The following is a 23,248-nucleotide window of genomic DNA, read 5'->3' as shown; positions in this document are numbered from 1 at the left end:
TTGTAGTCTCAAAACATCTGGAGGGCCGAGGTTGAGGAAGCCTGACTTAACTTATGCCCCCTTCCCTGTAACAACACCAAATAGGATGCTGTGTCATCAGACCCAGTCAAGAGCAGGCACCATGGACTATGGAGAAAGCCTCCTGGAAGCAGCATCACTGACACCTGCCGTGGTGGGGCAGAGCACAGTGGCAAAAAGGGCAGGGTGGCAAGGGCAGAATCAATCTGGCCTTCCCACCAATGTGCACAATTACCCTCAGCTCATTGCCATCCTGCCCTGCTCCAAGTAGCACCATCGATGCCTGGCCAGCTGCATAGCGTCACCACACCAACCACCCCTGAACCCAGTAGTTGCTGCAATCTGTGTTAAGTATGACTTCTGGCTCTTTTTCAAGCAAACCAGTGGGAGTGTGTGAGCCCCAGGCAAGGCTAGGGTTATTCCTATCACAATAAACAATGGCATATCATGAGATCCAAATGACTGCCATATGTTGTGTAGACAGGACCTCTGCTCCTCCATTAAGACCTTGCACCCTAATATAAGCTATAAAAATTGACTGGTGCAGTTTAGAGAATAGTGGTTAAGATACCATACTCCCATGAAGATTCAAGTAGCCACCTTTTGTTTTCCCCAGATAATACTGACTTCTAAACGTTGTTGTTTTTTAATATCCTTACCCCTTTCCTTCTCTGCTGAAAAACCTGAATTGGACTTCTTCCTCAACCATTCTGGTATGGAAAGTGCTGCTTGGCTGTGATCAGAAGCATCTTCTCCCAGCCAAACTTCCTTTCTTCCCTTCAAATCCTATTTCATAAAGAAAAGCATCCTCTTAAACACCTCCTTTCCAGAGCAGACCAAGAAAAAAGACTACGGGTGAAGAAAGACATGAAAAGACAGTTGTAGTCTGCAAAGCACATACATGCAAACCCCACATTTCTTGACTAACTTTTTGCTTTATTGAAATCTGAAGTTGTTGTCTGCAACAACAGTTGCCTACTTCTTTCCACTATTATTAAGACCCTCAGTTCTCCAAAAAGGTTGAATCTCATTCAAGAGGCAGATTTAGAAAGCAGGAATAAAATTTCCAAGAGCAAATTACTAAAACACAGTATGTATGCTGGTTAGGTGGTCTATATGATGTGCACATCCATCCAAAGTGATATTCAAATGCATACCTCCCTTTCATGCTACTGCTAGCCTTGTAATTGGTACTGCCACTCCATGTTGCTTACCTGTAGGGGTTCTCCTTCAAAAGACACAAGGGCAGTTAGCTCTTTCCCTGAATTAGACACTTTCAAGTTCTGACTGGCATCACTCTTCAGCTCCATAACAGTGCCTGGAAGAGGGGAGGCGTCATTCGTGAGAATCTGGCAAGAAGAAGAAAACAGGTTACTGTATTTCTGAAAGGAAAAGAAACTTCAAGGTAGAACTTGCTTTTAAATACCAGTATCTCTCTTACTAAGAGTTTCTTAAGTCAAAAATTGCTAAGCTAGCTAAATGCAAATTAAAATAGTCTTTGATGCCACAACTAAAACAAGACTTCAAGACAGTTTGTTTACCATTTTTCTTTTAGTCTTTCCCTTTCACTGGACAGAAAAACTGTTTCCTGCAGCTCCAAAAAATCAATAACAACATGCCTTAAAAAATATACATGCAATGAGACTAGATGTAAAGGGAGAAGCTTATTCTTATATCACAATGCATTAACTAATGTATTCGACTGTAGTACTATAGTTAAAGAACCCACTTGAAATCAAATTATCGGAGGATTTCCACACCAGGAACTGAAGTCCCCTGTCAGCATAAATGGTGTACTGTTCTGAAATGCAAACAGTCACACTACCTCACCAGAGTGTTTTACTCCTAACCCATAATAATGGCAGGAGCTAAACTGTTTTAAACAGTATGACAGATGCTCACAGCACCTGTTGCCTAGATTGCTGTACACTCTTAACACCTAGCAATACTAATGTCTGGCTCATTTGAGCCTGCCGTTATTGAAATATTTCCATTCAAAGCTGTGATTATATTAAAAGGTCTGTAGCATTATTTCATGCTCAAGCCATCAAAGGGAGGGAAGTTTGCAGTGTAAACATGGAAGCGCCAGTTTAGCTTTGGTTTTGCGGCCAATCAAAATGAATACTCCATCTTTTGTTTTTGAGCAGTCCAAGTAGGTACAACCATGAGGCTGCTGCATGATCAAACAGATGAAGAATCTCATGTTATTTTGCTGGGAGGCAATAAAGTGTCAGATATGGCAACACTAACAATTTTTTATTCCCAAAATTTAAGCTGAAGCTAATTCAGATGGCCATTGTGCATTTTAACGCTGTTGTCTAGGTAAACTGTAATATACGTATATACGTGTGTGTGTGTGTGTGTGTGTGTGTGTGTGTTACACACACACATTCTATGTTTTACAAACCACATTGAGAAAGTTTTACCTTAAAGGAAAATAAAATTATTTAAAATAAACAAATACCTTTTCTGTTTCATATTGAGCAGCATGAAAATTGGGATTCAGCGTGAGGCAATGTTGGAACTGCAGCAGAGCCTCAGATTGCTTCCCCATTTCCAGGAGGACCTTTCCCTTCCTAAAGAAGACCTGCAAAGAAGCAGACAACATAGAGTTTTGACTTGAAGCCTTCAGACTTTGTGAACTTCCATATTCTTCTCTTAGTGTGCTGCTTTTGGCATAATTCAGAAGGCACTAGTCTAATCCCCAGCATCTCCAAGTCAGGCCTGGGAACTGGAGACCTTCTGTCAGACAGTGCAGACAGCACTGCACGTGATGGAACTATGGTCTAAAATAAGACAGTATGCTATGTTCCTAACAGTGACTGGGAATTATTTATGATTCACATGCTAACCAAGATACATCAGTTCAAAAATCATACTTGTGATGTTGTCGAAGCCTGTTGAATACAGCAAGGGAAACCTGGAATTTATTTGTTTCTTCATTTATTATATTTCTATGCCGCTCTTCCTCCCAAAGCAGCAATAGTTGAACAGGCTGTCAATCACAAAACCACTTTTAGCCCTTTCCGGCATGAAGATTGCTAGACTTATTTGGCTGTAATTTGGTAGGATTTATCCACTACTGAGTGGCTATTATGCTTGCAAACTTCATCCACTTCTGTCAAAATGGAACAAAATATATAGCTTTTTTATTATTATTTTCCAATAGTGAAGGGGAAAACAAAGTAGGCTCAAGGTACCAAGTTGAATCAGATTGGTGCAGCCTGAATCAAGCATAAAATTTTAGTCTGAACCTAATCTTGTGGCTGCTGTACACCCCCTCCTCCTCAAAGCAAAAGCCAAATAATCTTATTGAAGCAATGCATTTCCTTTTCCTGTTTGGACTTAGATTTTTGCTTAGTCCAAACGTATACATATTCTGCATATTATAAATTTGTTTTAAGTGTTTGTGAGTCACTAGTCCTAGAAATGTCTCCAAATCAATGGACAGTCAAATGAAAAGCTGGAATTTATGTGGTAGACAAATAAAACAGAGATGAACAGCGAACAAAATAAACAGAATAGCAGTCAGGAAACCCAATAGAACAGCAGGAGCGTGATTCTATTTAAAGTCTTAGTGATTTTTAAAAGCGCAGTTTGTAAACATAACGCTGGATCTCTCCAACTCATGCTTAAATGATGGTAGTATTGGTGCCACATAAATCTATCTAGGAAGGATAGTTCAAAGACAGGATGCCACCACTGAAAAGGCTGTGTGGTCAGCCATAGTACCCATGGTAGGGTTTCTGAAGCCAGCAGGGCAGACTCATATGGGAGAAGGCAATTCTACTTCCAGACCATTTTAATTCTTATCAACTTTTACAAGCCTTGTCACCCATTCCGAGACCATGGAAAATCTCACCTACCCCCAACCAACGGATGAATTATTTTGCTCTAATGCCATTTCACGCTAATTGTTGCTTCTCTCTCTGAAAGTCGTCCTGATGCTTCTGATCTGTGTATTGTTTCAATTAAAGAAACCGAACACCTTTACCTGGCCAGCTTCATCAGTTCAGCTCACCACCGCAACTTGTGCTCGCTGCAGGAATTCCAGCTTCTTCATAGCTTCTGCCTTATTAATTTGCTGGCAGACAAGCTATGAGACTGACTGAATGAATGAAGATTGTGTATGACAGGAAGCCAGACAAGTTCTTGGGGTGGGGTGCTGTTTTTCTTTTAACCCGATAGAGTTGTCTAGGCACACCGAGTTTAACGAGGATTGACAGATGAACCAATTAGCATAATGCAGTGTTTACATTCTATCCTTGAAACCTAATGCTTCATTGAAAGATTTGGTTAGTGTGTTTCCGAAGAAGATCTACCCAACAAAGCCGCCAGGAATGTCTACGTTTAGGATTACCAGTGAACAGCTGTACCATGGCTACAGGCGATGTGCTGGCAATTCAGAAGTTAGATTCACAATGCAGCGAGTGAACACATTTGTTTCTGCTCTCCGGTGCTAGACCTGTGCTATCTGTTTTCTCCTGGCAATTTGAAGACAACAAGAATTTCCTGGATGATCTATCTAACCCTTCTTAATACTGTGGGTTTAGCACAAAGATGGGGAAGCAGGATCTGGCTAATGGGCCCCTGTGGGCTACTTTGACAAACGAACAGCTCCACCCATCTGTCAGATCGCATGAAGTCACATGTTCTCAGGTGATTCAAAGGAAGAATTCGCATTGCACACTGCATGCTCCAAATTATTCGCTGTAGCTTCAGTTCAAGTTGGGCTGCAAAGGGGAAAATCTGTAGCATATACAGAGTACAGAGGTTGTTGTTATTGTTTTATATGCCTGTTGTCTTTGTCCATGGAGTTTTCTTGGCAGGGATACTGGAGTGGCTTGCTGGTTCCTGCTCCAGGTGGATCACGTTTGGTCAAAACTCTCCACTATAACCTGTCCATCTTGGGTGGCCCTGCACGGCATAGCTCATAGCTTCTCTGAGTTATTCAAGCCCCTTCGCCACGGCAAGGCAGTGATCCATGAAGGTACAGAGGTACCTTACACCAGTGGCGTAGCGTGGGGGGTGCAGGGGGGGCCGGCCGCACCGGGCGCAACATCTGGGGGTTAGGGTTAGGGGGCGCAAATCCACGGGTTAGGGGGCGTAAATTACTTGCCTTGCCCCGGGTGCTGACAACCCACGCTACGCCACTGCCTTACAGCAATTACACAGATGCCATGTCACAATCATGGATCCAAAAGTTTCGTTACAAAAGACACAAGAGAAGCTCTCCTTCATCATAGGATGCATGTCTGCTACCTACTCTGGCACAAGCCTATTCTGCAGGAGAGGGGGCGGTTATTGGTTTGCATTTACAGTTTTAACTTGGTTTTTGAAAAGCCTAGTTCTTGAAAGTTTTGTCCCCCAAACGCCATAAACCCGAAGTGACCGTTCTGGTTTTCAAACTATTTTTGGAAACAGAATGTCTGATGGGGCTTCTGCAGCCAATCAAAAGCTGCACTTTGGTTTCCGAACATTTTGGAAGTCGAACGGATTTCCAGAACAGATTCCATTCAACTTCCAAGGTACGACTGTATATGTTCTTGTTTCTATCATGTATTTTATGTTGTGAACCACCCTGAGAGCTATAGATGGGATGTATACTAATAGTAATAATACTTTATAGAGCGATAGTCAAATAATAATAATAATAATAATAATAATAATAATAATAATAATAATAAATTTTATTTATACCCCGCCCTCCCCAGCCGAAGCTGGGCTCAGGGCGGCTAACAACAATCAACCATTCTCAAAAATCAGTGCTCCAGTTGATGAGGTTTTCAGCCATCTAACATATGACCATGTATACTTCCGGGGAAAGAGAAATAACCAGAGATGTTGTCAAAGCAAATTTACATATACAAACATCAAACAGTACAACAGATCTTTTAAGGATGCCATTTCATGGAGCTTAGATGCTCAAGAGGGGTTTTGTGTTTGGGTGTTGTTGTTTGTTATAGACTGAAATGCCGCTCCTCTTCTCTGGCACCCAATAATTCAAGCACCATAAAATATTCTGGTAACACTTTCTTAAGTTTACTGTCTGTCTACCAAATTTTGACAGTAACAGTGCACTGGGAGGCAATTTTGGCGGCTGTCCCTCAAGTACAGAATGCCTTCCTTCCAAAACCTCACCAGAGTTTGTGAATATTCCAGAAGTAGTGAGGAATTCATCTTTTTTGGCTTTCGGTAGCCAGGGAGGAAGGGAGAGAGGAGGAGGAGGATCATTTGTAGCATTCTAATAAGCTTAGTAGATTCAACATCATTAAGCCTGGCAACTTGGCAAAGGGTTGCCCATTAATTAACTGCTCCCTTTTCACCTGATTGCAGGGCTACAGTATCTCACTGCACACTCAGCCTATTACAGAATACAGTTCCATCACATTCATGGATTGCCTGTGGGCAAATACAGATGCTTGTCCGGGACAAAAACATCAAACTGCACATTCAACTCACCTCACTCTCTTCTGGCTTTTGCCTGCACAGCACCTCCAAATCCTCCAGGGCATCTGGGTATTGCTGCAAAGCCACATACACCTCCGATCGGCATAGTCTCAGCATAAGATCATCAGGAGCTACAGGCAAAAGCAGGACATTTCAGAACTGTTGCTAGCAAAGCAGTAGTCAAGGTAAATCCTTGTGCCAGAAGTTGGGGACCTGGGATCCATTTGGACTCCCAACTGCCATCAGCCCTTGCCAATGGGAGCTATAGTCCAGAAATATCTGGGGAGCCACAGGTTATTCACCTGCTCCACAAATTCTTGCACTCCCAAGCAGGGTAGATTTGATTTAAATCAAATTAACTTAAATCACGATTTAAATCACTAGTGAGTAAGACTTGATTTAAATCTCTTTTTTTTTACAGAAAGACTAGTTCTTGCTGGCATAAGCTTAATATTTACAACCAGATGAAGGTTTCATTTTTGGAATAGTAAATTTTCAGAGTAGTTTTTACAGTGATATCAAAAATTACTGATTTGGTTATACTATTAGAAATGCATAGACAGATAATTATGAAATTATTGTGAGGTTCAATAAATTAACTGTTTATATTTGAACAACTTTTCTGCTGTACTTTATTGGAAGGAGAAAAATAATCATTTCCTTAATAACAATTTAAGCCATTTATTTAACTAAAAGAATAACATTATAGCAACTGTATCCATGTTTGTTAACTGATGTGGTTAAACAATTTTTTTAAAAGAAAACTTAGAATGAGTTTTAGCACATATGAAAAACTTAAAACAAATCCTTATTTCCTGATGAATAGCCTTTGGACTATAATGTAACTTAAATAGAAAACTATCTTTAGGAAGATTTTTCCTCCAAAAGCGTTTTATTTTAAAAATCCAATTTAAATTTTAAAAAATCTGATTTAAATTTTTAAAAATCTGATTTAAATTTTTAAAAATCTGATTTTTTTATTTTTAAAAAAATAAGCATTGATTTTTATCCACCCTGCTCCCAAGTTAATGAAAGGTGACATAAACTTTTTAAACTGTGTGTGTTGCTTTTGTTTGTTACTATGGTATGTATTTTTTGTGTATTTATATTGTAAACTACCCTGTAGTTCTTGGATAAAGGGTGGTACAGAAATTTAATTAATAAACAGTAGTAGTAATAATAATAATAATAATAAATACTAGCTAGACTGTGTTATCTTCCAGTGCGTTATGGTTCATCTGGGCAAGGTTTGGGGATCAGAAACCACTGTACAAGCGGACATCAAAAGGGTTGAGATGATAGGCTTCTTGGGTGACTTCAGTTTGCTCCTAACCTAGTCACAAATCCCATCATCTCCAAAACCCATTCACCACATATACAATCCAGCTATCTATAAAACCTATAAGTGATGTTTCCTTCCAGTACACACCCACGTTTTCCAGATCTGAAGTTGCAGTAGGAGGGGAAGTTGGAAATGAGGAACTGGAGATAAAGGTTCTGTGTGACACAGCCCAAAATAATTCCCATCACAGATTAAGGCTGCAATCCGGTACACACTTACGTGGGGAAAGCCTCGATGAACTCAACGGGACTTATTTATGAGTACATATGTATAGGACTACGAATGCAAGACAGGAATATGCATCCCCAATTTCTGAGAATCATCTAGTCCATCCTTCTGCAATGCAGGATTCTTTCTGTGGTTATACTCACAGATGCAACACTCTGTATTGTTTGAGGTCTCTATTTAATATGGTTGCTACTGGACCTAATGGTCAGGGGTCCCTTTACCTTTTTACTCATATTATTTTATTTTTCGCTCCCAGGTTTTAATGCTTTGCTTTCAGTAGCAAATGGCGTGGTGGAGCAGAGGGGCTTCCCTGACCTCCTGGCAGATGAGTCATTGTTGCTTACAGGAAGAGGTGAGGCACAGGCACTATAAGGTCAGTGTGGGGCAAATGAGCCAGCAGAGCCTATACAGCACTCCAGTCTCCTGCTGCTGTGTTTGCACTGCCTTCCCCAAAACCCTGGTAAGCAGCACTGACTCACCTGCCAGGAGGTCAGATAAGCACCTTTGCCCCACCATGCCATCTGCTACTGATGCTGCTTTGATCTCCTTGGAGGGAAAAGCTGGCTACAAATGCCTTAAGGTAAATAAATAAAAAACAAATCTGCACCAGAGGTGCGGGATGGAAATCAGCATTTATTTAGAGAGAGATGAAAATCCACAAGTTTTAAAGAGGTGCTATGCGTATTGATAATGCGATAGAAATTCCCTACCAGAGAGGAACAGCAAACTAAGCTGTTAGACTATGCTGAAATGGCAAAGCTGACAGGGAAACTCAGAGGACAAGCAGACATGAAATTCAAGAAAGAATTGGAAAAGTTTGTGATTTATTTAGGAGACCACTGTAAGCAGATGAAAACATTAGCAGGATTTTAATCCCACTTGTAATGTAACAAATACTATGGACAATATGGATAGATGCAAGGCATAGGCTATGAAATAATATGCAGTTGGAAAGGCTGACAATAGAAGCCATGAAGGGGATGGGGCGGGGGGGGGGGAGTCTCGAGATTCAGAGAAATCTCATTTTATGGATATGTATTTGGTATTGCAATTAATTTACATTTGTAAAATCAAATAAAAATGATTTCAAAAAAAGAGAATGATATAGAAATAACATTGATTATTATGATTAATGAACATAGGATTCTACCAAGGTTGGGAGAAAGCTCATATAGTCTACATCCCTCAGCTTATAGCAGCACCTTACTTCCCTCCATGCTTTAGCTGAGATTCCTGCATTGCAGAGGGTTGGACTAGATTACCCTTGGGTCTCTTCCAATGCTAAGATTCCACATTTAAGCCTTATTTATAATAAAACATCTGAACTGTATCTCAGATAATCTTCTCTTTGTGCAGATTCATGCCCAAAAATCCTCATTTGAAAAGCATGCTCTTGTGCAGTTCAGCAGAATCCGACACGGTCACTCAATTCAGTTTGTTTAATGACAGGACCTACTGGCTTTTGAGTTAGAGTGATGCAGCTGTACTTATTTTACCTCAGAGGGGAGGAATTAAAACTGGTAGCCTACATGGTTCTTGGACTGTCAACAGCCCACCCACCGTCCCCAGCCAGTACATTTCCACAATTAAAAAAAGAAAAAACACCACAGGGCTGCCTTTGCTGTAGTGATTCACCTATCAGTACTGCAGCAGTGATTCATCTATCAGTGCTGCAGAAAAGTGATTACACAACAACAGTTTCCATTGCAGAGATGTTGAAAGAATGAGAACCACGGAGCACAGGGAGCCTGCTTGCCGTGAGCTGCGGGTCACATTCTCCCCTTACATAAATTAGCTAAACTCTGACCCTTGTGTCTAACTTTAAATCTGGAAACCTGCAATGAAATCATCCCAGAGTCAGTTGCTAAACAAAGTGTGCTGGAATGCTTTTAGAGCTGGAAGGTTGAAATTCATCACGATCAACCCTTTCTTGGCGGAACCCAACAATCGCAAGATGACAAAGATCCTTAGAGTAAGCCATGAGCTGCCAGTGCTTCTAAGAACTTATCACACTACCCCACTGTAGAACCCACAGATCTTATCAAGTGTTGCCATGGGCTCCCAATGTATATTTTAGAGTTGGGGGGACAGGCTTTGCAAATGCAGAAATAATAGTAACACAAAGAAGCTGTGTACATCATAAGCATGTGATGGACAGATGATCCGGGAGAGCACCTAAGGTAAAGGTAAAGGGACCCCTGACCATTTAGGTCCAGTCGTGACCAACTCTGGGGTTGCGGCACTCATCTCGCTTTATTGGCCGAGGGAGCCGGCGTACAGCTTCCAGGTCATGTGGCCAGCATGACTAAGCTGCTTCTGGCGAACCAGAGCAGCGCACGGAAACGCTGTTTACCTTCCCGCCGGAGCGGTACCTATTTATCTACTTGCACTTTGATGTGCTTTTGAACTGCTAGGTTGGCAGGAGCTGGGACCAAGCAACGGGAGCTCACTCCGTCACGGGGATTCGAACTGCAGACCTACCGATCGGCAAGCCCTAGGCTCTGTGGTTTAACCCACAGCACCACCCGTGTCCCTTTGGGAGAGCACCTACTCTCATACAAATGTATGATGCATGGAGATGGGGACCAAGAACCCACACCTCATTCTCATGCCAAACTCCATGTAAAAGATGCAATCGATCCTAGGCCCGCCAGAAATGCAAACAGTAGGGAACAGAGTACAAACTGCCACTATCCGTGGTCATAGGTTGAAGAGAAGTTCCCTTCACGTGTTTAGTGAACATATGGAGAAAGGGGGAATCAGGCTCACAGCTCCTGGCCTCTCCCTTACGCATCTGAAGGCTATATGCATAGTTAAATACCACCAGCACTAAACATTTAAAGCAGTATCATGGCACTTTAAAACAGCCATTGCTTCCCCCAAAGAGTTCTGGGAAGTGTAGTTTGTTAAGGGTGCTGAGTGTGGTTAGGAGACCCCTATTCTCCTCACAGAGCTACGATTCTCAAGAATGGTTCAACAATCTTAATTGAGGGAATTGCAGCTCTAGGAGAGAAAGAGGGATTGCCTAACAACTCTCGGCCCCCTTAAACTAGCATTCATATGGGGAAGTGACAATGGTTTAAAGCAGAATGATTCCACTTTGAATGTATAGTGCATAGTTCCTCAAACGAAATCAGGAATTCTACAAGAGGCAGGATCTCTGCAAATATACATTATGTGTAGGTGATGGCTGCCATCTTGGATGCCTTTAAAAGGGGATTAGATGAACTCATGAAGGATAAGACTAACAGCAGGTACTAGTTATGTCAGCTAGTCCCGCCCCCTCACAAAAATGTGTTCAGACCTTTAGACCTTGTTCACTGAACAAGTGAAAATGACTAGAGGAGGAGGCAGGCACAGTCTTCAAGGCTGAAAAAAAAGGAGGGAGGAGGGAGTCATTTGGAAAATGCAGTAAGCTTTGCCTCGATACTGTTTTGCTTGGTGTTTCAAGACGTCTATCATTCGTGAATATTTTAACAATCTACAGCTTCTGACCGATCAAAATACCTTTTAGTGGCATATGCCCTAGTTATTTTGTTAATGCTCACCACTTATGTCTGCATTATCCAATGACTGTACATTCTGTTCTTATAAAGAATTGATAAAAAAACAAGCATAACAAACAAATGCAGCACTTTCCCAGCTTCCATGGCTCACAGGTTCCCCCTTCAGATGCCAAATACAGGTTCCCTGAGGGCATGTTGTTGCATAAAATACTTTTTAGTGGGAGCAGGAGAAAGTTTGCCCTGGACTCCGCAGACAATAATATCCTTATCCTTGCCTTAAATCCCTTTTGGATAATAGCAGGGAAGGCTAACCTGTGGCTTTCCGGTATCTTTAAGGCCTTCGCCAAGCTTTTGCCTTGCACAAAATATTTAAGTGCCTTTGCCATTTCCTAGCCAAGCAACATTGTAAGGGGTTGTATGGACTGGGCTAAGGTGGTGGGTACCTTGTTGCATCTTCACAGCACCCAAGTATGTCTTCTTTCAGTTGGGTCTTTAAACCTAGGTCAGGGGTCTGCAACCTTTAAGACAAAAAGAGCCACTTGGACCCGTTTCCGAAGGAAAAAAAACTGGGAGCCGCAAAACTCGTCATTATAAAAATAACTTTTTTGTCACTTTTTTATTATTTCTTTGTTTGACCCCTCAGAATTACTCCTCCTCATAAAAATAAATGTTAAATTAACAAGTTACCTTTTTGTGTGTGTGTGTTCTTCACTCCCCTTCAAAACAGTGACCAGCGTACATGCCCCCTTTCAATGCAGTGACCAGCGTACATGCCCCTTACAATGTAGCGGGCGGGCGGGAAGGTGACGTCGGGACGGTGCGTGACTAACGCACGCGCCGCCCCCATGCGACGTCACAGCCAGTACAGCGCCCGCCACAGTGGGGAGTGTTGGGGCACACAATGCGCCTCCTCCCCTCACTAGTATCCGCCCCGGAGCCACGGCAAAGGTGTAAAAGAGCCACATGCGGCTCCGGAGCTGCGGGTTGCTGACCCCTGACCTAGGTGATAAGATGGAAGAGGAAGTAGTGGAGAAACTCTTCATTTTGTCCCACTTGGTTGACTGAAAAAGCAGTCTAAAGGCAACCCGGTAGCAAGGTACAGATTCTGCAAGCGGCCTTGAGTCTCGTCAGGGGAAAAGGCACATTATATAATAAGAGTATATAATAAGCAATTAAATCTGAGCACCACTCTTGCTTTGTGTCAAGTATAATTGGGATCACCACCCAAACAACTCTGCACCTTACTTCTGCAAGCAGTACCATGCTTTGCAGAATCCAACTCTTTTACTTAAGATTGCCACACTGTCTCCTGTCTGGGGCCTTGGTGATGACCAGCCACATGCCAAGAGTGGATGCACAGAATTTAGGACTGTGTCAGTTTGCCAGATTACTGCCAGACTTCTTCAGGCCCATTAACAGTTTATAGGCTATTCTTACATAGCCCTACATACCTGATCCACAACATGCTCTACTAAAAAGTTATGCCATAGCCAGGCTCAGCAAGATCTAGTGTTTGTTGTGCTCGAGTATTCCACCATAGATTCACCCGCTGTGCTGGGGAAGTCATCTCTATCTCTGCACTATCCATCTGTAAAATGGGTTGGTGTCTTCTAAATGCTCAGCAGAATGCTGACAACATGAGCATAAGAGAGAGGTGATTTGAAGTGAGTTTATAGTCAAGCTCAACTTGTTATCTGTACTGCGTGTACCTTCAGTTCTTGCTTTCTGCCTGTGACACAGCGAAGTCTGGATTGTGTTAGAACAATCTGAGGTGGCTTGGTATCTTGTGTGGATGGTATTGCTTAGTGGCAAGAGACTCGGAGGCACAAGCAGCAGTTGTACAACTTGGGTGTCAGTTCCAAGACATTTTGCTGCTTGAGGTGAAGAATAAGATTCCTTCCCATTTCTAGTGACTACATTCTGCCATTTCTCAGGTCACTTTGCTAGAGCATCCTGTTTCTAAAGTACAGCTTCAAGCCAAGGCCTTCCTACAGGGGCATTATATGGGGGGGGCCAGCTCGTGACAGCCACCTAAAGAAGGGATGGGATACCTTGCTCTCCAGATGTTGCTAGACTACAACTCCCATGGTCCCTGGCCGTCAGCTATGCTGGCTGAGGCTGATGAGCCCAACATCACCTGCAGCTGGAAGATCACAGGTACCTCATCCCTATCCTAAAGCTACTGTAGGCGAGAAGATTATAAATATAGATCTAACTTGTAAGTGGAGCTGCACTCTTTCACCTGCTTGCTCACCTGTTTTGTCACACGCGTGACATCACAACCTTCTGCTTGTATGAAGGTTGCAATATGAGTTTAGGGTCTTGCCACATGTCATATCAATCAATTGCTGTTTCTTCACCTGCCTCCCACCCAACATCTACACCTGATGTTCAACTGTTCTGTTTTGTATCCAGGTCTTCTTGTATGTAAATGTATGTAAATAAAGGGTCGTATGTAAATGTATGTAAATAAAGGGTTGAGGGTCTTAAATCATTTGATACGATTGAAGACTGGTTGCTGGATAGGTGGCTGACGCACTGTTCAAAATGTGGACCAAGATTTAATTGCTTAAACAGTCTGTGTCTAAGAGAATTATGAAGAACACAAGGGGGCTGCATTGAGCACATCCCAGACCAATACCATTTCTCTCCAGTTACCCTGTGTTCCCACATAATTATAGCTTATGCATCTCCATCACTCCTAAACATTTGGTGAGGAAACAAGTAACTTTCCATTTTTTTTAAAAAAAAAAAGGTGGATATAATTACTTATTTATTTTAAAGTGACTGTTCTGTTGAAGGGGCTCCCTATTGTAGCTCCATGGTGTTTCCGCTGTGGAGGGTCCATCAGCGTCTGCCTTGACTTGCTAAGGCACCTCTTCTTCCTCTTGTGTGGCAGCCATGTCAAGGTGGTTTTAAGGAAACAGGGACCAAAAACGCTTCTTCCTATTTCCTGAGCCCCAGGACCTTCTTCCAATGGCACCAACTCCAGAAGAAGAGATTCCTTTGCAAAGGAAAGAGATCTTTGAATAGACTCGCTTTTCCTCCCTATCACAGTGTAGTGGAAGGAAACCTCTAGTTCCCAGAGCAGTATAATGGGGAGGAAAAGAGCTAGAAATCCCCCCCTTATTTGACTGGTCTGCCTGCCTGTGTGAATGTGTTTGTCTGTCTGTGTATGCCCCTCACTGCTGAGGGAATGTGTGAGAGACACTGCTGCCTGGCTGCCTTTGTGTCCTGCCTTTGGCGAGTGAGCCTAGCTGAATCTGTAAATGTTGTGTGTTCACTTGTCTACCTGTTTGTACCACCTCTGCTCAGTGCATGTGTGTGTGCGCACCTGCTTATGTGCATTCATGTGTGGTCTGCATGCACACAGATGTGCTGTATGGGGTGTGCACACAAGTGCATGTTGGCCAAATGAACCACCTTGTAGCCTTGCAGGATGAAAGGGAAAGGTACGGCTTAAGAATTGCCCCTGCATGAAACCCAATCATTTCTGCAACAGCAGCAATACTTGCCCTTTAACTATTGTATGCAAAACTCTTCCTGATGTTTGCATATGCTCTCGTCCTTAATGTTTTAAACAGGTTTTATTTCATTTTTTAAATTCTATTGTTTTACTACATTGCTATTTGCCACCCTGGGCTCCTTTTCAAAGAAGGAAAAGATGGAAATTTAACGAATCAAAATAATATTGTTCACAATCCATTTCAGACTTCGGAAATCAGGTTTAGGATTACACAAAAACATGGGATTGGGTAGGAACCGATTTCTAACCAACTTAAATTTGGTGCAGCTTACTCACAGGTAATTGTGTTAAGGATTGCTGCTAAAGGCAGAGAAGATCCCAAAGGTTTGTTTTAAGTTAGTCTACTGGAAAATATTTGACTGAGGTGGGAGTCCTAGCAATCATAATTTTGAAGAGAAGAAACATTAAACTAGCCTAAAAAGAAAAGGTTTCAATTTCCCTGGATTGTATTGCATGCTGTTTCAATAATAGAAAGAAATTATGAAGTGAGGATGAATAGAGCAATAAATGTGGCTCTGAAAACAACACAATGCCAGTTTGGTGAGTTTCCATAAGGAAGTTATTGTCTGTTGTGAAATGCATTAAATTGTTGCTTTAAGAGGTGATCTGAAGAAAGAGCGCTTTCTATCAAACAGGCAATATTAACTAAATACATAGGGCTGCCTTATTTTCCTGACCAAGTCTCTAAACCATTGCTAGCAAAGTAAGAGGCAGAAATTGAACATGCAAAAACCCTCCTAGCACAAAGACAGTGGTTGGGAGAGCTGCACCTCTTGAATAGCTGCCTGCTGCGTGGCTGTCAAAGACACAGTGTCTCCAGAAGAAAAATGTGACAACCCAAACTGACTCCAACAAACTACGCAGTCAGCTTTGCATGCTAGAAGTTTGGCAGAAAGGGTGAGGATTTTACAACTGAATAAAAAAAAATCACTGATCTGGACCAGCCTTTTCAGGAAAGTCTCTCTCTCTCTCTCTCTCTCTCTCTCTCTCACACACACACACACACACACACACACACACACACACACTGTCTGTCTATATGCAAATACCATACAAGAATAAAGGTTTTTTGTGACAAACAAGCCATTAAGCAGTTTGGGAGAGTGGTTTAAATGGTTACAGACACAAAAGTGAATCCAGTACTATAGCTCATGGCGGAATTAAAGGTTAATTTCAGATCAGTTTCTTGTTGTAAAACCAGGAATATAGTTGGACTTCTACACAAGAAATATAAATCTCTCCATAATAAACTGAATAAATGTTCAGCTAATTCCTAAATGAATCCTTGTGCCTACTGCTAGTCATGCATATTTTGCTGAATTTACAAAACATAAATAACATAACATGCTGTTTACAGGCAAGTCCTGACAAGAAATTCATGACCCAAAGTGAGGGCTAGCTTTTATGCTAACCGCTGATTACTGTCACAGAAACGGAAATCTTTGTGCTGTGTTATATAAACACACACACACCCCAAAACCAAGTGCTAAATTAAAGGATTTAACAGTGAGATCCTAAGCAAGTTTACTCAGAAGCAAGTCACATTGTGTTCAATGGGGCTTACTCCCAGGTAAGCATGCATAGACTTACAGCTTTAATCTATATTATCCAGAGAGTTATTTGCACCCTGCAACGTGTTCCCTCCTGAATAAGCCTAAAGAGGAATCTAGGAGGACTGCCTTTGAGGTTGGTAAAGTTGAGGTGACCTAGAGCTTGTGGGATTCAAGAGCAGCTGGATCATACAGGCTTCACTGATTCAGGCCTTCATCTCTTTATAGAATTGCTGAGGCCCTCACATCATTCTTCATTTGTTAAGAGCCTGTTATAAAACACCAGCTCAGAGTCCGCAATGACTCAAACGCGGAGCACAGGTGTTTCATAAAACAGGTGAGCCTAGCACAGTGGAATAAGCCCATCCAGCCTCCACTTGACAGTTTCCCCCTCTTCAGTTTGATGGTTACCCCCCAACACAATGTCATGCTAATTCAATAGGTGCAGCTTTCTCTTTCACTGCCTCTCTATACCAGGAGCCTGTTGAATTTCTCCCTATCAGCCAACTATTTAAAGAAAACCTGGGGGTGGAAATCACAACACTCCCTGAGTTTGGGGAGTGGGCATGTAAATGATGAGGTGAAAGAGGGAGTGTATGTCTTCTCTAGGGAAGGATAGCACAGTCGGTAGAGCATAAGACTCTTAATCTCAGGACTGTGGATTCATGCCCCACATTAGGCAAAAGATTCCTGCGTGGCAGGGGGTTGGACTAGATGACCCTTGTGGTCCCTTCCAGCTCTATGATCAGGGAAGAAATAGCATTGCCCACTACACTTATATTTTGTGCAGCAAAGCGTGTACTGGGTTCAAATCCCCACACAGTCTTGGGCAAGTCATACTGCCTATTAAGTTCAGAAAGGACAGCTACAGAAATGACCAGTAATCCTGAACTATGACTACGTCCTACTCCATGGACTTAGCCAAGGGGGGGGGCAGCTGCCCCCCATCAATAAAATTCCATAAAAGTACATAGGAAACTGAGGTTCTTCCCCCCCCCCCCAACAAAAGCCCTGCCCCCCTAACAAAAATCTTGGCTGCTCCCATGTCCTACCCTTATTTTTGTGTTCTGTGCCCACAAAGAGGAGCCAAAGGCAACCGCATGTTCCCCACACCCCTGAACAGATCCAGCAAATCCGGCAGCACAGTTCGCATAGGTCAGCTTTTCAAAGGTCCCACGAGGTGCCCTATAAAAGGGCTGTGCCTGCCATATAAGGCAAAGCCATGCTTTTTTCTATAAAAAGACAAACCAACAAACCCTCGTTGTATAAGTAATTTTCTGATGTCACCATCGCCACTGGACGCCTTCTTCTCCTTGACACACGCGCAGCATAAAAAGTTGCAAGAGAAGTAAACTTCCCAAAAGTTTACTTTTAATAATATTTTTAAAAAATAATAATAATGCAAAGAGCCGTTTTGGCAGAATGCGACATGCATATGTGGCATACGCGGAAGGCGGCTCCGTGTCCGCAAAGTCTCTTGCCTGTAACGAGCAGGAAACGAGGAACTCGGCGACAAACTGTTATCGAGGATTGTCCCTCGCTGCTTACACAATGCGATACGGTGACAAGTTGCATAACCGGCGACGGCGGGGTGTGTGTCTTCAAATTCAAGACTCCCGAAAGAAATCCGTCAAAGCCCCCCTATTAACCTGCCTTGCCCCTCCACCCCCACCAGACCCATCAGTGTCCCCAGTCCCCAATAAGGCATCTCTGGGGCATGCAACGCTTACCCAGCGCGACCCCTTTCTGCACGCTCCTCAGCGCTGCCCGGTAGTCTCTGCTTCTCAGCAGCTCCTGCAAGTCGGTCTTCAGCCTGGCCACTTGAGTGCCTTTGTCCAAGCATTTCTCCAACAAGTCACACAGCAGGACGTTGCAGGCCACCGTCCGCGATCCCAGCAGGACGGACTTCCCCCCACAGAGCCGGCACTTGGAGGGCAAGTCTCCTCCGAGGCATCTTCTGCAGTAGGTATGGCCGCACGACACGGTCACTGGGTCCCATAGAGCCCGGTGGCAAGCGGCGCACAGGAAAATCTCCATGGCTCCTGCCACGGAGAGAGAGGGCAGGCAGGCAGCGGGGCTGGCTAAGGGGTGCCTCCCAGGGCAACGGGAGAAGGGCGATCACCTCTGAAGAAGAGCGGCATCGAAAAGGTGCGGGGATGGAATTGGGGGCGGGGGTGGGAAGAGGATTTCCCTGGAAAACCGAGTCTCCCGTGGGAGCAACTTGGCGTGGCGAAGTAGCCTCCTGCAGCGACCGGGGACACTTTCCCAAAAAGGCCGGGAGGTTCACCTTCCTGCTTTGGGGGGGGGGGCAAGACCACGAGCCGAGTGGCTCGCTGGCTCTTAAAGGCGCAGCGCTCTTCCCCGGAGGTTCCCCACGCAGAGCGCGCTCCGGAGAACTTTGCAACGGATCGAGAAGCAGCAGCAGCTGGTGCAATGCGAGCAGCTTTCCGCTTTCACTTTCCTTTGTTTATTGCGGGTCGTCGTCCCACCCTTTTTTATTGCCCCTGTTTCATCCCTTTTCACCCAAGAGGTGCCTGCTCAGCCTCGTCGCCCGAGACATAAAAGCTTTCGAATGCATCCAGACAGACACCAAAACAAAAACAGCAGAGGGAGGCGGCGGCGCAGGGGAGGATGACCCTTTGTCCCCACCACGACCGGGGAAAAGTCAAGCTCGCTCGCAGCGCGCCACCCGCCGCTCCTCTGCCGCGTCTGCGCGGAAACTAAGCGAGCAGGTTACTTTTTGGAGAGGTGCCGGCCGGGGAGGAGTGGAGGTTGCTTGTGTAAGTGCGAGCTCCACCCGCCCCCTTCTCCTCAAACTCTTCTGACGGGTCCTGCTGCGATCGTGCCACTTCGCCGACGCGCTGCCCATCCGCTCCCCTTCCCAAGAGGCTGGGAGAGAAGCGAAAAGCATCCGATTTCCTCCCTCGCCTCTGGATTCATGCAGGGCGCACCGGCCGCCTCTCCGCGTGCGTCAACTTGGGGCGAGTTAGCAGGAGGGGAGAAGAGTGGCGGCAGGATTTGCAAACAGAAAAAGCACAATCGGTCACTTTTCTTTTCCTGCTCACTCGCCAGATTGCTTCCCCCACCCCCCACCCCGACCCCTTTGGTTACCTTCTGAACACAGTCGCGCGCACAAACATGAAACAACAACAAAAAAGGCCCGAATATTACATAAAATGTGGAGTAGCCCCATGTGATGGAGCCGGAGAGCTGCTCCATTGGCTGCCGGCTTCGGCCCGCCCCTGTTGTGAAACAGCCATTGCGGAGCGCGTTTCATAACCTCTGAAATGGGCAGTTCGGAGTTTGGAGGTGGGGGCGGGAAGGGAAGACGGGAGAGAGAGAGAAGACCCTACTTTTTCTGGGGGCTGCGATCTGTTTTGAACTCCCCAACCAGGAGGAGGGAGTGGCGATTGCTTGCGAAGCGCAGTTGATGCATCGCAAGAGGCCAAGTCTCCTGGGTCAGCTCTGCGTGTACTCGCAGGCAGCCCTTAGTCAACCTATGGCCCTTCAGCTCGGCGTTGCCTCTTCGTCGTTATGCTTCCCCCGGTGAAATGACGCTCCCGAGAAGTATTTGCATGCAGAGTACAAAATGTTCCGGATCTGAAATGATTGCTCATGAAATGAGCAGCGCGAGCAATCCCAGGCAAGTTTGCTCGGAAGAACCAAAGTGCCAGGGAAAGGCGTAGCTGGTAGGTGAGCTGTTCCCTTACTTATAGGGAGCAGGACCCATGGAAGAACCTGGTGGAAGTGGCCTTTTGGGTGTGGTGTGGACAACACAGCAGTAGGGGACAACGGTGGCATAATTTACTGGGTGGCTGTCAGGCTTCCTTGGGTGGCCATGGGGCAGCCTTCCCCTTGCACTAAAAATGCACTAAATAACATGTATCTGGTAACCTGTGAGCCATCAGGATAATTCAGTTCCCCTGCTGTTTGTCCCCCATCACAGGAATGGAGTGGCCAATCCATAGGCCTGTTTAGGTCCCCCAGGCTTCCCCATTTGGCCCACCAGACCATTTGGGCCAAGGCACAACCCTGAGATCAGGTGTGGGACACGTAAACACAGGGCTGGGCCAAAGGCGGGGTCGGAATTGGAAGATGCTTTGAAGCCCCAAACAGTCAGCAGATTGAGCTTTAAAGTGCAAATTGCAAGCACCAATGATCAGCTGATTGTCAGTGCTTGAAGATGAGTGGCACTAGAGAGTTCTGCTTTGGAAAGGAAGAAAAAATGCTCCAGTTAAAGGAGCACTCAGAGGAAGTTGCTGTAGGCCCTGATGGGCAGTTACGGGGACCTCCTTTGTCAGCTGTTAAAGTTCAATCATCCAATGTGATTAGAACATAAGGTGATTGGCAGGTAGGTGGTCCCACTCTCCTGCCAAAGTTGAGAGGGTGAGGAGAATCCACCATCTTGAATTCAGAATGCAATAAAACTGTAATAGTCACTTGGAGTTTGTTTGTTTGTTTAAAATAAGAATCCTCGTTTACATCTATCAAGCTTAAATGTTATATTTCCATCTCTAAAGTGGGCACATGTTTTTTGGGAAAGTCTTCTACTTTCTTAATTACTTGATGATATGTCAGGTTTCACGAACTTCATTGAATTATTTTCTCTGCACATACTGCAATTTCCTGCTTTCCATTTGGGGTGCAAGTTGTGTTGGTCTGCGGTTGCTGAATGCCATGTGTGGATAGAATCGACTCGTGTCAGGGGACTTGTAACTACAAGCAATGGATGGATGAGGTGGAAAAGGGGGAATCTGTGTGAACAAGAGTAGTGGTACTGCTTACCTGGGTTTGGTTTCCTTTGGAGCAGAGAACACTGGAGACATGATATTTTTGAATAGTTGAGTTTCTTTACAAATATGCATGTAGAACATGGATGGAGACAAACTAAACATGCCCAAAACAGCATTTTCACTGCCCCACATCAGGTCTCCAGGTGCTTTTTGCTTACAACTCCAAGCTTGAATCTCAAGGCGCAATTTCTCTTTTGTTCCTTTTCACAGACACACCTGCCTTCATTCAATTAAGCCAAGGGGCCTCAGGAAATACTCAGAATATTCCAGAGATTTAGGTACCAAGAACCCATCTTTTAACACTCACAGACATTCATTAAGGATCACCAAGCAGCCATTACACAAGAATATAAGAAGAAGTGTCAAAGGGCCCTCTAGCCCAGCAACCTGTTCTCTCAGCCTATGGGAATCTCACAGCTGATTATGGGAAGCTCTCAAGGAGCCTCACCATTCTTTTTCCTGACAAAGCATATGAGCTGAGTGACAGGCAGGGCTTGGCCACCTTTCATAACACCATTGTAGTCAGCACTGCGAAAGAGGGCAGAGGCAGATGGCTACTGGGATGGGCACAATATCAGGGAGTCTCAGAAAAATAGTTCACACACATTCATCGCTGAGCTTAGAGCCAGTTTGCATGTTACCACAGCCACACAGAAGCCATCACAGGAAATGTTTTCTCAGACCATGGACTCCATTCCAAAGCAAGACTTCTAAAATGGTCTTCAGTGTAGGAAATCAAGAGCTGTCTTCATTCTCTTGGGCATAACACGAATTTCCCACAGTTCACCAATGTCTTTTGATGCAAAGTTTGCTAATCGTACACCATCTTATGTATCCTTCCCCTTAGCATTCAAAGTTACACATGACTTCCCACCCCCCTCACAAAGAAGTTATCAGGGGTAATTTCAAAGAAGAAAATTGGAATAGCTGATTGCCATGGAAACAAACTCTCTACACGTTACATCGTCATGCAGATCGTGGAATAAATGCATTTTAAGATGTGAAATGCTACCGAGGGGGCTGGTGTGCTTATGCAGTAAAGTAAGCAGATATCTCAGGGAAGGGGGACTTGGTGCCCTCAGGATGTTGCAGAACTGCAGCTCCCAACAACCCTCTCCATTTGCCATGCTGACTGGGACTGATGGGATTTGGAGTCCAGCCAAAGGTTTCCGCATCCATGCCTGATATTGTGAGGTTAACAGCCTGTCTTTTTTTGGTTGGTTGGTTGATTTTGCTTGTTCTGTAGAGGGCCGTGCATATTGGTGGTTGTATTATATAACTAATTAATAACATTATTAACCCACAAAGTATACGTAAGCATTCCTAATTTATCTAATTATTTTAGATATTTACTCAACATCTTTTTTAAAAAAGTATTTTTTAAGGGAGTGGCATGCCCCACTTCCCTTGCTAGTAAGAAATTCGAGAGGTATGCCACTTATTGCTATGTTTCCTTGCAATAAAAAAAAAAAACCAGTGAAGATTTATGGTGTATTTGTAATTTCTAGTTATTTTCAAATATGCCAGCATAGCATATTGAGACCAATGAGATTTACATCAGACAGAATAAATGCTAATCCTGTTTTGGATTCCCCAATAGCAATAGTTGCATCCCTCCTTCAGGCAGCTCCAGCTGTCAGTCTGTCATTGTCCATTTTCAAACTGCCTTTGCTTTGTTTTTCTGCCGCACACAAAGTTTGTTTTCAGTTGTGATTGGAAGGCATGGTTTCCCACTACATGAGGGAGCCTGCCATGCTCCATCTCCCCTTATTTCCTGTTTCACACCCCAAGATGGATATTATAAGCTTCACTGCCTGGTTTCAAACAAGCCATGG

The 23,248-nt window shown here is 44.1% G+C and overlaps 1 protein-coding gene and 1 long non-coding RNA gene across 3 annotated transcripts in view; one reads left to right on the top strand and one right to left on the bottom strand.

Moving 5' to 3' along the window:
- The window catches only part of LOC310757979 (LON peptidase N-terminal domain and RING finger protein 1-like), a 36,986-nt gene extending 16,846 nt beyond the window's left edge, over positions 1-20,140 (bottom strand). Inside the window, exons 1-5 of one of the 2 annotated variants that reach the window (XM_083603875.1) lie at positions 19,974-20,140; positions 6,481-6,599; positions 2,483-2,605; positions 1,233-1,367; positions 678-804 (exon numbers count right to left, since the gene is read on the bottom strand). In XM_083603875.1, the coding sequence (XP_083460001.1) occupies positions 678-804; positions 1,233-1,367; positions 2,483-2,605; positions 6,481-6,585 (490 nt within the window). In that variant the 5' untranslated portion in view covers positions 6,586-6,599; positions 19,974-20,140. Of the gene's footprint in view, positions 1-677; positions 805-1,232; positions 1,368-2,482; positions 2,606-6,480; positions 6,600-18,350 lie in introns of both variants that reach the window. The other variant, XM_083603874.1, reaches the window with a different exon arrangement.
- Positions 11,922-13,856, top strand: LOC310758039. The gene is made up of 2 exons (XR_014545633.1): positions 11,922-12,046; positions 12,548-13,856. It is a non-coding gene; the product is annotated as an uncharacterized lncRNA (long non-coding RNA).
- Positions 20,141-23,248: the final 3,108 nt, after the last annotated feature.

The sequence above is a fragment of the Podarcis filfolensis genome (genome assembly GCF_964270895.1).
Source record: "Podarcis filfolensis genome assembly, chromosome: 2".
In the NCBI taxonomy this organism is placed as follows: domain Eukaryota; kingdom Metazoa; phylum Chordata; class Lepidosauria; order Squamata; family Lacertidae; genus Podarcis; species Podarcis filfolensis.
The sequence above is the reverse complement of the archived record's forward strand: the minus strand, read 5'-3'. Positions and strand labels throughout refer to the sequence as shown.